At 47.5% G+C, this 13227-nt stretch overlaps 1 protein-coding gene across 4 annotated transcripts in view; it reads left to right on the top strand.

Moving 5' to 3' along the window:
- The window catches only part of TRAF7 (TNF receptor associated factor 7), a 49702-nt gene that overhangs the window by 35279 nt on the left and 1196 nt on the right, over window positions 1–13227 (top strand). For all 4 annotated transcript variants that reach the window (XM_070760849.1, XM_070760852.1, XM_070760853.1 and 1 more), the window contains exons 13-20: window positions 387–514; window positions 1943–2025; window positions 4990–5029; window positions 5312–5428; window positions 7082–7204; window positions 7302–7421; window positions 8349–8480; window positions 10034–10153. In XM_070760849.1, the coding sequence (XP_070616950.1) occupies window positions 387–514; window positions 1943–2025; window positions 4990–5029; window positions 5312–5428; window positions 7082–7204; window positions 7302–7421; window positions 8349–8480; window positions 10034–10153 (863 nt within the window). The remainder of the gene's footprint in view (window positions 1–386; window positions 515–1942; window positions 2026–4989; window positions 5030–5311; window positions 5429–7081; window positions 7205–7301; window positions 7422–8348; window positions 8481–10033; window positions 10154–13227) is intronic.

The following is a 13227-nucleotide window of genomic DNA, read 5'->3' as shown; positions in this document are numbered from 1 at the left end:
ATTCTTATCATTAAATAGTCACACAACCCAATCATACCATACATAAACCGTAATAGCTGGGGGTATATCAATGCCTGGCTACATAGGTGGGTTTTTAACAACTTGCGAAAGGTGAGGAGGGTGGGGACAGTTCTAATCTCTGGGGGGAGCTGATTCCAGAGGGCAGGGGCCGCCACAGAGAAGGCTCTTCCCCTGGGTCCCGCCAGACAGCATTGTTTAGTCGACGGGATCTGGAGAAGGCCAATGCTGTGGGACTGCTGCTTGTGTAAGTGGGGACAGGCGTGCACACTCGCCTGCTACTTCTGCAAACCGGTTCCGAACAGCTCAACGGCTGGCAGTGGGCACGGGTTGTGCGTTACACCCCTCCCTTTTCTCTTCCTTCACAGCCTATGACCCGCAGCAGATTTTCAAGTGTAAAGGCACTTTCGTTGGGCACCAAGGGCCCGTCTGGTGCCTCTGCGTCTATTCCATTGGTGACTTGCTCTTCAGTGGCTCTTCTGACAAAACCATCAAGGCAAGACCCTTCTTCTTACTTGAAGCTTTGCATGGGGGACACCACGAACTTCAGGGGACACTCTGGAAAGGCACATCTCCTTGCTCTCAGCCAGGTGTCAGTCAGACCTTTCTCAACGTGTGGGCTTCTAAGTATTTGAATATTTAAGTATTTATTAGATTTGTATGCCGCCCCTCTCCAGAGACTCGGGGCGGCTCAAGTAAAAATGATCCTGACCTCTGTTGGTGAGAAAAGTACATTTCCTCAGCCACAGTGGGACGGTGGTTAGAGTGCGGTATTGCAGGCTACTTCTGCTGCCTGCCAGCTGCTTGCAGTTCAAATCTCTCCAGGCTCAAGGTTGACTCAGCCTTCTGTCATTCCGAGGTGGGTCAAATGAGGACCCAGATTGTTGGGGGCTGACCCTGCAAACTGCTTTAGAGGGGGCTGTAAAAGCACTGTAAAGCAGTATATAAGTCTAAGTGCTATTGCTATAGTTTACTAGAAGTCAGGTGAATTACAGTAGTGCAAAGCCAGAAGTAAAGCTTGTGTGTCAATTCTCCCTAGTTAACTCTCCTCCCTTAGTCCCCTCCCATTGTCCTAGGATTCAGAGGCTAACACTGAGGTGGAATTTATGACACCTGGTTGGATTGCTCTTGCACATATGATCTATATTCCCCACCCAAAGTACATATGGAGAAAGAAAAGTCTTTGGCTTTCCCAGAATCCTTCTGTTTGGTCCACAAGGATGGAGTCCTAGCAGTCATTGGGGGGTGGGGGAAGGGATGGAATACCCAGGCTCACAGCAGGTAAAAGCATTTCAGTGTTTGAGATTGGCTGCTGCTTAGATGACCTCAGCCAATCATGAAACATCTAAGTAGTGCTGAACATGGTTAGCACTTGGATAGGAGGCCACTTAGAAAGCCAAGGCTGTAGACAAAGCTGAAAAAAAGAATCATAGGAAAAAAGCAATACAGTAGTACCCCTAGATACGAGTATAATTGGTTCCAGAAAGGAGCTTGTATGTCGAGCAACTCGTATCTGGAACAAATCGCTTTAGACTTTGTTTTTCCCCTCCAAGATAACCAAAAGCAAGGATTCTTGCGCCACCTAGTGGACGCTCGGTTCATATCCCGAATTTGAGCTCCGGTCTGGAACAGAAATTTTTCTCTCCTCGTGGCTCCTATCTTGAAATACTGGCATGTGGAGCAGCTCGTATCTAGAGGTACTATTGTATAGCAATAGCGTCGCAACCTGGTATCATAAGGGAGGGGCTCCAGCTCTCAATCCTGTCCACCTGTTTCCTTCCTTTGTCAGAAAGAGAGGAAAGCAGGTGGGCACAGGTGACAGGGCCAGGTGCTTCCTGCCTTCCCAGCTCTGGCACACACTGACTTCCTGCCCTGCGTCTGGCTGCCCTCGAGTCCAGTCATATGATCTTTTATTTCCCACTAGGTGTGGGATACCTGTACCACTTACAAGTGCCAAAAGACCCTGGAAGGTCACGATGGGATTGTCCTGGCACTCTGCATCCAGGGGTGAGTCAGCCGCCAGTGGGGAAAAGGAATCCTCAATCTGACTATTGTATTGGCAGTTCTGTGTTAGCAAATACTTCAAAAGAAAAGGATTTAGGCGTAGTGATTTCTGACAGTCTCAAAATGGGTGAACAGTGCAGTCAGGCAGTAGGGAAAGCAAGTAGGATGCTTGGCTGCATAGCTAGAGGTATAACAAGCAGGAAGAGGGAGATTATGATCCCGCTATATAGAATGCTGGTGAGACCACATTTGGAATACTGTGTTCAGTTCTGGAGACCTCACCTACAAAAAGATATTGACAAAATTGAACGGGTCCAAAAACGGGCTACAAGAATGGTGGAAGGTCTTAAGTATAAAACGTATCAGGAAAGACTTAATGAACTCAATCTGTATAGTCTGGAGGACAGAAGGAAAAGGGGGGACATGATCGAAACATTTAAATATATTAAAGGGTTAAATAAGGTCCAGGAGGGAAGTGTTTTTAATAGGAAAGTGAACACAAGAACAAGGGGACACAATCTGAGGTTAGTTGGGGGAAAGATCAAAAGCAACATGAGAAAATATTATTTTACTGAAAGAGTAGTAGATCCTTGGAACAAGCTTCCAGCAGACGTGGTAGATAAATCCACAGTAACTGAATTTAAACATGCCTGGGATAAACATATATCCATCCTAAGATAAAATACAGAAAATAGTATAAGGGCAGACTAGATGGACCATGGGGTCTTTTTCTGCCGTCAGACTTCTATGTTTCTATGTTTCTTCTATTGCCTTCCTTCGCTCTACTGTGTAAAGCCTTCGCTCCCTTCCTGGTCAGGTTGGTTGCTGATGGGTGGACTTCAATTCCCAGAATTCCCCAGCCATCAGCAAGCTGACAAGGAAGGGAGACACTGCTATAAAGTCAGTGGCTGGTAGCTGGATTTTAGTTCTGCTCCTTGTTTTCTTAAACTCAACAAGCCACTTCTCATTTTAAAAAAAAAATTGTGAATCCTGGCCTTGTTTTCAGTAATGGGGGGAAATGCCTTGTTTTTCTTGCTTTAATTTTTTAAAAAATTGGTTTATTTACTAAATTAACAGCAAAAAAAAACCATAATAGAAAACGTGCCCAACACCAATAAACACCCCCCATGACTATGCAAATTAAATTTGAGTGCCAGGAAAGCCTGATTTTTGAAACTGAAATATATTCAGACTGAACGCCTGTGTGTGGATTGTGTGGCTTTGTATATTTTGGGTTTAGCCAATGGAGTCCTAGGCTGCGTTGACAGAGGGATGGAATCAAGATCACTTAAACTGTTTCTACTATTTCATAATGCCTTGGCAAGACCCACACTTGGAATATTGCAGCCAGTTTTGGTCCCCGCAATATTAAAAAACATTTCCTGCATTCTGTAAAGAATGCAGAAAAGAGCCACCAGGATGATTAAGGGACTGGAGGCTAAAACGTATGAAGAACGGTTGCAGGAACTGGGTATATCTAGTTTAATGAAAAGAAGGACTAGATGAGACATGATAGCAGTATTCCAATATTTGAGAGCGTGCCACAAAGAAGAGGGAGTCAGTTTATTTTCCAAAGCATGAGAGGGCAGGACTAGAAGCAATGGATGGAAACTAATCAAGGAGAGAAGGAACCAAGAACTACCCTGTTTTCCCCAAAATAAGACAGCGTCTTATAATAATTTTTGTTCCCAAAGGTGTGCTACGTCTTTTTTTCAGGGGATGCCTTATTGTTTTTCAAGGAAGAAAAAATGCAGCTTAGAGGAAACAGTGTCGCCGATGGGTGTTTTATGCTGTATGCATCTTTCTGATCCGTTCCAAGAATTGACATGTCAATTCTTGATCCAAAAGACGCAGCAGACCCCCTACCGTATTTAAAACTACGGTATACGGTAGGGTGCGATCCTGCTGCAGCAAAAACGCATCCAAACATGCAGCCACATGTTGGATGCATGTTGGATGCGTTTTAAATCTGATTGATGCAGCATTTTGGGATGCAATTTACGGACAGCAGTGTTATCTATGTTCTGTTTGGGAATGCTACGAAACAAAACGTCTCCCACGTCTTACTTTTCGGGGATGCCTTATATTAGGCAATTCTACGAAACCTCTCTGATGTCTTACTTTTGGGGGTGACTTATTTTTGGGGAAACAGGGTAAGGAGAAATTTGCAGATAGTGAGAACCATTAACTAGTGGAATGGCTTGTGGATTCTCTTTCACTGGAGGCTTAATAAGAAGAGACTGGACAGCCATTTCTCTGGAATGGTACAGGGCAGTGATGGCGAACCTTTTTTGGTTTGCCTGCCAAAAGGGATGTGGGTGGGTGTGCTAGCATTGCATGCATGTGCCCACACCCTTTCCCTCCCCCGGCCATGTGCACCACGCATGCACATAGGTCTTTCTGAGATCTGGTAGATGAAAAAAATGCCTAAACAGGCAAACCGCAAGTACGTTTTTCCGAACTTCTGGTTTGTCCATTGGGGGAATTATTATTTTTTTTGCCTCCGGGGCTTCAGGAAAGCTTCCCTGAAACATCCAGAGGAGGAAACCTTTCCCAAGGCTGAAAATCAGCTGGCCAGCACGCGCATGCACACTGGAGCTGAAACATGGGAAAGTCTCGTGTGCCCTCCCATATGGCTCTGCGTGCCACCTGTAGCACCCGTGCCATAGGTTTGCCATCACGGGTGTAAGGCTTCCTGTTTGAGCAGAGGATTGGACTAGATGACCTCCCAGGTCCCTTCCAATTCTCTTGTTCTGGTTTTTCAAGGGATTTAGGGTGTGTGCCATTAGTAACAGAAAGTCTTTGACTAGCTCAGTTTTCCAACCGAAGTTGCCGTTTGCATTTTTCTGGAGGAAGTTTACCTACACATCTCTATCTTTTTTCATCATTTTGAGGGGAGGGGGGGAGAACAGTTCATGCCAACTAATGTCTCTGGCTTTCTGATTTCCTTTTGTTTCTTTTGCCCAGGAACAAACTCTACAGCGGCTCAGCGGATTGCACCATTATTGTAAGTGGTTGATTTTGGAAGGGGGGGGGGAGGCGTGCGTGGTTTGGCTTCCCCCAGGAGGGAGAGAGAAGGAAGGTCACTGCTCATTCTCTTCTCTCTCCAACCTTGGCAACTTTTAAGACTTCAATTTCCAGAATTTCTCAGCCAGCTTTGCCAGGGAATTCTGGGAATTGAAGTCCACAAGTCTTAATGTTGCCAAGGTTGGAGATCCCTGCTCCAGTGCGCTAATGTGCAGTAAAGCTACCTACGCCACTTGTCTCTGTCCTTTTTGACTTTTGACAGGTTTGGGATATTCAGACCTTGCAGAAGGTCAACACCATCCGTGCACACGACAATCCCGTGTGCACTCTTGTCTCTTCGCACAACATGCTTTTCAGCGGCTCCCTGAAGGCTATTAAGGTATAGTTTCCTGATGCAGAGGAGTGGGGGAACCAGAAACCTTTTAGTTCCCTTTCCTCCCATTTCCAGATCTTTTCAGTTAATCAGTGGAACAGCTTGCCTCCAGAAGTTGTGAATGCTCCAATCCTGGAAGTTTTTAAGAAGATGTTGGATAACCATTTGTAGTGTAGGGTTTCCTGCCTAAGCAGGGGGTTGGACTAGAGGATCTCCAAGGTCCCTCCAAATGTATTATTATATTATATTATATTATATTATATATTATTTATTTGTTTGTTTGTTTGTTTGTTTGTTTGTTTGTTAATTAGATTTGTACACTGCCCCTCTCCGTAGACTTGGGGCAGCTCACAGCAATAATAAAAACAATGTACAACAAATCTAATATTTAAAATATCTAAAAAACCCTTATTTAAAAAGCAAGACATACACACAACCATACCATGCATAAACTATACAGGCCTGGAGGAGATGTCTCAATTCCCCCATGCCTGACGGCAGAGGTGGGTTTTGAGGTGTTTACGAAAGGCAAGGTGGGTGGGGGCAATCCTAATCTCTTGGGGGAGCTGGTTCCAGAGGGTCGGGGCTGCCACAGAGAAGGCTTTTCCCCTGGGTCCTGCCAGACGACATTATCTCTTATTTTGTCTACCCAATGATAGAATTTCTTCCAAATTTCATAATATTTTGATTCTTCTTTATCCTTGAGTTTTTGGATCAATCTATCCATTTCTGCACAATCATAATTTTTTTTAATCATTTCTCTTTCTCATGGTGTTTCCTCTTTTTCCCAATTTTGGGCTATAGTAATTGCTGTAATAATATGCTGTATCAAATAATAATATTTTTTAATTTTCCGATTTATTATGCCTAAAAGAAAAGTTTCTGCTTTTAGTGTCAGTTTAATTTTAGTCATTTCGAAAATCCATATTTTAACCTTTTTCCATATTTCTTTTATTTTGGGGCATGTCCACCATAGATGGAAAAATGTTCCGTTTCTATTTCTACACCTCCAACAATTTGATTTTAAATTTGGATACATTTTTACTATTCTGGCTGGTGCAAGATGCCATCTGTAGAACATTTGTCTTTGTAATACTCCGTGACCAAGTTCTTAAGTAGAAAACTTTGTAAAAAAAAGCAATTTTCCCATAGGAATTGATGTAAAAGCAAATAATGCGTGTGATTGGGGAAATCACAGGGAGGGTGGAGGCCCTGTTTCCTCCCAGGAGATTTCTAGAGAGGCCCCATGGAGGCTTCTCCATGCATTTTCTGGCCCTATTTCCTCCCAGGAGGTTTCTAGAAAGGCCCCACGGAGGCTTCTCCATGCATTTTCTGGCCCTATTTCCTCCCAGGAGGTTTCTAGAAAGGCCCCACGGAGGCTTCTCTCTGCCTTTCCGGGCCCTGTTTTCTCCCAGGACATTCCTAGAGAGGCCCATGGAGGCTTCTTCCTGCCTTTTCTCATTACAGTTTTGGAGGTTCGGGTTTGTAAGTGGAAAATGGTTCTTGAGAAGAGGCAAAATAATCTTGAACACCCATTTCTTATCTAGAAAAGTTTGTAAGTAGAGGTGTTTCTAGGTAGAGGTACCACTATACTTTACTATCAATGTTCTATCCCATCACTGTTGAAGGTCTGATTCTGGCTGTCCTTCTGCCCACCAGGTCTGGGACATTGTTGGCACCGAGCTGAAACTGAAGAAGGAGCTGACAGGCCTTAACCACTGGGTCCGGGCACTTGTGGCATCCCAGAATCACCTGTACAGCGGCTCCTACCAAACAATTAAGGTAGGTGTTGCTCTTAGAGGCTCTGTCTGACGCAGCTTCTCTTCGAAGCCTGGGAAGAAGATGCCATCAGCTCCCTTTTTCTTCTCCTCTGCTCCAGATCTGGGACATCCGGAGCCTGGAATGTGTGCATGTCCTGCAGACATCTGGCGGCAGCGTCTACTCCATAGCGGTCACCAACCATCACATCGTCTGTGGCACATACGAAAACCTCATACACGTAAGGCTGACCAGAGACCAGGAGGAAGGGGTCAGGGGGGCCACTCCAGTCCTCTCTTACTGGAATCTGGGAAGCAGACCGAATGGCTAGAGCAGTGATGGTGGACCTTTTTCCTCTTGGGTGCCGAAAGAGTGTGCACAAGTGCCATAACCATAAATAACTTTCCCCACCCCCTGGAGGCCAGAAATGGCCTGTTTCCCAATTTCTGGTGGGCCCAGTAGGCTTGTGTTTCGCCCTCCCCAGGCTCCAAAGGCTTCCCTGGAGCCGGGGGAGGATAAAAACACCTACCCCCAACCCCCCGGAGGATCTCTGGAAGCCAAAAATGCCCTCCCAGAGCCTGTGTGCGAGCCAAAAATCAGCTGGCCGACAAACACATGCATGTTGGAGCTGAACTAGGGCAACAGCTTGCATGCCAGCTGATATGCCAGTTAGGTCCCACAGAGTGGGTCTTCTCCGGGTCCCGTCAACTAAACAATGTCGCTTGGCGGGACCCAGGGGAAGAGCCTTCTCTGTGGTGGCCCCGACCCTCTGGAACCAACTCCCCCCAGAGATTAGAATTGCTCCCACCCTCCTTGCCTTTCGTAAGCTTCTTAAAACCCACCTCTGCTGCCAGGCTTGGGGGAATTGAGATACCCCCTAGGCCTTTACAATTTCATGCATGGTATGTCTGTATATATGTTGGTTTTACAATAGGGGTTTTTAACTGTTTATATTGGATTGTCATATGCTGTTTACTACTGTTGTTAGCCGCCCCGAGTCTACAGAGAGGGGCGGCATACAAATCCAATCCAATCAAATCAAATATAGCTCCGCGTGCCACCTGTGGCACTTGTACCATAGGTTCGCCATCACTAGGCTAGAGCCACCAGAATTGAAAGGGGGAGACATGGGAAGATAACGCACAGTCTTTGCTCCCTTGTGAAACAGGTGTGGGATATTGAGTCGAAAGAGCAGGTTCGCACCCTCACGGGACACGTGGGCACTGTATACGCCCTGGCAGTCATCTCTACGCCGGACCAAACCAAAGTCTTCAGCGCCTCGTATGATCGGTCGTTGCGGGTACGTGGGGGCACAGCTAGTTGTTGGGTTCAGGGCGAGGGGCACGGAGGAAGATCATGGGAAAAAAGGGGGCGGTGGGAGACATCATAAGAACATAAGGAGAGCCTTGCTGGGTCAGGCCAAAGCCCATTGAGTCCAGCATTCTGTGACACACAGTGGTCCACCAATTATCCTTGGGGATCTTGAGCAGAAAGAGAAGGCAAACCCCCCGCCCCCGCCCCTTTCCCTGGACCCCCAACAAATGGTACTCAAGGGAACCCTGCCTGCCTCAACCAACATAGAGGCGGCACATGGACATCCGTTTCAATAACCACTGATACACTTGGCATCCATGAATCTGTCTAATCCTGCCTTGAAGCTCTCCAGGCTGACAGCTGTCACGACCTCTTCTGGAAGGGAATTCCATAAACCAAGGACCCTCTGGGTGAAGAAATATTTCCCTTGATTTGTCCTCGCTTTCTTACCTATGAGCTTTAGGGAGGGCCCCCTCGTCCTAGTATTGTGTGATAGAGAAAAGAATTGTTCTCTATCCACCTTTTCTATCCCATGCACGATTTTATACCCTTCGATCAAGTCACCCCTTAAACGCCATCTTTCAAGGCTGAAGAGATCAAGGCGTTGCAACCTGGTTTCATAAGGGAGATGCTCCATGCAGATCTTCCAACCTCTATTGGAATTCGGTGGAGTTGAACTCTCTTAGGAAGCAGGAAGCTGGGCTCTTGATCCCTAAATTAAGAGCCTCGGTGGCACAGTGGTTAGAGGGCAAGCTACTTCTGCTGATCACCGGTTGCCAGGAGCTTGGCAGATCGAATCTCACTAGGCTCAAGGTTGACTCGGCCTTCCATCCTTCTGAGGTGGATAAAATGAGGACCCAGATCGTTGGGGGGCGGGGGGCCAATAGGCTGACTCTCTGTGCACCTGTTAGAGCACTCTGAAGCGGTATATAGGTCTAAATGCTATAAATGCCATAAATTCCAGCCCAAGGTCTTTTCAGTCGCCTGGCTCTACCAACAGCAGCCTTTGCTGCTTGAGGGAGTGTGTGTGTGTGTGTGTGTGTGTGTGTGTGCCCTTGCTAATCTCATTTCTCCAAAACCTTGGGAATGGATTGTATTGCAGGAAAAGAGGGGGGGATCTTTCCGGCCACTGTCCTGTGGGAACTGATTTCTTCAAAGTTAGGCTAGCCCAAACACTTTGAAAGAAAATAACAGCATAGAGGCCTGACGCTGTTTCAGAACGTTAGCAGCCTTTGTCCCAATGCAAAGTGTGAGGGGCAAAGTTTGTGCGTGGTCTGGATTTAGGCAGAGACTGGGATCCACGGCTCAATACCATCATCTGCCTAAATCAGTGTTTCTCAACCTTGGCGGTTTGAAGATGGGTGGACTTCAACTCCCAGAATTCCCTAGCCAGCGTTGCTGGCTGGGGAATTCTGGGAGTTGAAGTCCACCCATCTTCAAACCGCCAAGGTTGAGAAACACTGGCCTAAATCCAGGCCACGTACCATCCACTGTTGTGGTCCGCCACTGTCACTGCCTTGGCTTGCTCTCTGCCTCCAGGTATGGAGTATGGACAACATGATCTGCACCCAGACTCTCCTGCGCCACCAGGGCAGCGTCACAGCCCTGGCCGTCTCGAGGGGCCGCTTGTTCTCCGGGGCTGTCGACAGCACTGTCAAGGTATGTCCTTGGGGGGGTCGGAGAAGGGAGGGAGACAGGAGAGCATTCTTCCAATATTTGAGGGGCTGCCACAGAGAGAAGGAGGGGGGGGTGTTTCAGGCTATTTCCCAAAGCATCTGAAGGCCAGACAAGGAACAATGGATGGAAACTGACCAAGGAGAGATTCAATCTAGAAATAAGGAGGAATTTTCTGGTGCTGAGCACAATCAACCCATGGATCAGAAGTTGCCTTCGGAAGTTGTGGGAGCTTCTTCACTGGAGGCTTTCAAGAAGAGGCTGGACTGCCACCTGTCGGAAGTGGTGTAGGGCTGTCATGGTGAACCTATGGCACGCATGCCAGTGGTGGCACACAGAGCTCTTTTGGTTTCCAGTGCACACATGTGCGCCAACCAGCTGGTGTTTGGGTTTCTGGTGCTCTGATTTGCACGCATGTTCCAGTTTGGGGACTCGATGCCAAAAAGGTTTGCCATCATTGGTGTAGGGTTTCCTGCTTGGGCAGAGAGTTGGACTAGATCAGTGATGGCAAACCTTTTTTTTTCCTCGGGTGCCGAAAGAGCATAGGCGAGCACTATCGTGCATGCGTGAGTGCCCACACCCATAATTCAATGCCAGGGGAGGGCAAAAACATTTCCCCTCGGAGGCCCTCTGGAGGCCAGAAATGGCCTGTTTCCCAACTTCTGGTGGGCCCAGTAGGCTCATGTTTCATCCTCCCCAGGCCTTCCCCATCTCCCTGGAGGCACTGGAAGCCAAAAACGCCCTCCCAGAGCCTCTGTGTGAGCCAAAAATCAGCTAGATGGCACACACATGCACATTGGAGTTGAGCTAGGGCAATACCTGTGGAGTTTGTGCCATAGGTTCGCCATCACTGCACTTGATGACCTACAAGATCCCTTCCAACTCTGTTAATGTAAATTCTAATTGGCTCAGAACAACTTTCTCAGTCCATTTCTTAGTTTCCTCCAGCTGGGTTGTCCCAACACCCAGCCCATTCCCTCGTTTCCTGGAAGCACCAGACCAGGAAGAGCTAGCTTTTTTTCCAGGTAACCCCTGGGAGCTCCACCTCAGCCACCCTGGTTAGATGTGTTTATTCTGCAGAAGGAGGCATGGAGGAGAAGGAACGGATGGAGTGGGCTCGTCCCCTTTTTAAAGAGCTCCTCTTTAGTTTGATACAAAATGTGATCGAATCATGCGTCTCTGCCTCCCGGGTAACGTTTGCAAGCCAGGATGCTCTTATGCAGGGTCTATTACAGCTGCCACGATGTAAGACACGGTAAGGAGCGTAGCTTGCTTCCATGCCACACGTGGCTTCTTCTCCGGTGCTCTCCTCCTTTTGGGAGGGCCCCCCACTCACGGATGGGAGTTTAGCATGTTGCATGCCACCCTGAGTTGGTTGAGAAGGGAGGCACAGAAGTCTAATAAATAAATAAAATAAATGTTGAGAAAGAAGCTGTTAGCAGAATCCTGAAGATCCTTTGATAATGGTTGGCAGCCGGTGGGCAAACCTGGTGCTCAGGATGGTGCCTGGGCTGGACCCTGTCTTGTCAAATAAGGGTCGTTTCTATGTTCTACTCCAGTGTTCTTTTCCCTTGGCAACTTTAAGGCACCTGGATTTAGTTGGCTGGGGAATTCTGGGAGTGGAAGTCCAAGTATCTTCAAGTTGCTAAGGTTTAGAAGCACTGCCCTACTCAGTGATGGAGTTTGGGCATGAGCCTTGGTGGCATAGTGGCTAAAGTGCAGCACTGCAAGCTGCTTCTGCTGACTGCTGGCTGTAGTTCACCAATTCAAATCCCACCAGGCTCAAGGTTGACACAGCCTTCTGTCCTTCCAAGGTGGGTCAAATGGGGACCCAGATTGTTGGGGGCAATATATGCTGATTCTGTAAACCGCTTAGAGAGGGCTATGAAAACACTGTGAAAAGCAACGTACCCTTTAAGGTGCATGGCCGTGCGGCCAAACCCCCACCCCCCCGTGCACTCTTTTCCAAGGCCGCGCAAGGAGCTGCGGCCGCCCCTCCAGCATCTCCAGCCCCCTCACGCCCCTGGCTTCTCGCTACTGCCCCCCGCCTGCCCAATCCGCTCCTCTTTCTCCTCCGCTTCCCGCCTTGGGGCGCGGCTCCTCCCGCAGTGGTGGCTGCAGCAGCACTGGTGGCTGCAGCTTCTTGTCCTCCTGATCCGGCCGCTAGCCGCTTCGAGTGCTTTGGGAATTCCCACCCCGCCCCTCTAATAGTCCCTTCGCTGAGAGCGCTTTCATCCCGGCTGTCGGCGAAGGGGCTACAGGAGAGGTGGGGCGGGCGTTCTTCTCACAGTAGAGGCAGGCAAAGGTGATTTGGAATGTCGGGCATGCATGCAGGCATGTTCCCAATCCCCCTGCCATTCAAAATAAGAAAAACCTTTGCCGGCTTCCGCAGAGAAGAAAGGAAGAGAGAGAAAGAAAGAACGAGAGAGAGAGAGAGCAACAAACATAGCGAGATAGAGAGAAAGTGAGAAAGAGAGAGAGAGGAGCGGGGAGAGAGAGAGGGAAAGAGAGATAGCAAGAGAGAGAGAACAAGAGAGAGAAAGTGGGAGAGAAAGAAAGCAAGAGAGAAAACAAGAGAGAGAGAGAGAGAAAGGAAACAAGAGAGAAAGAGAACAAGAGAGAGAAAGAGAGCAACAGACAGAGTGAGATAGAAAGGAGAGAGAGAAAGAGAAAGTGAGAAAAAGAGAGAGCAAGAGGGGGAGAGAAAGAAAGAAATGGAGAAGAGGAAGGAAGCGAGAGAATGAGAGAAAGAAAGAGAGAGAGCAAGAGAGAGAGAAGAGTGGAAGGAAGAGAGAGAAATGATGGAAAAAAGGGGAGAAAAAAAGAGAAATGAGAAAATGATTGAAGCAGAGAATGACAGGAAAGAAAGAGAAACAGAGAGAAGTGACTCTTGATTTAAAGCCTATGGTAAAAGCACTTAAATAATGACAGAGAAAAAAAAACCCAGCCCTCACCTGTTTTTATTAATAGTTATGTTTTTGGTTTTGCTGGTTGTTTTAGTTTTAATAGTAATAGAGTTTTGTTTTGTTTTATTATTAATTTCTTTTAATAAAACAGAA

Source organism: Erythrolamprus reginae, chromosome 9, assembly GCF_031021105.1.
Source record: "Erythrolamprus reginae isolate rEryReg1 chromosome 9, rEryReg1.hap1, whole genome shotgun sequence".
In the NCBI taxonomy this organism is placed as follows: domain Eukaryota; kingdom Metazoa; phylum Chordata; class Lepidosauria; order Squamata; family Dipsadidae; genus Erythrolamprus; species Erythrolamprus reginae.
This window is presented reverse-complemented; position numbering and strand designations above follow the sequence as displayed.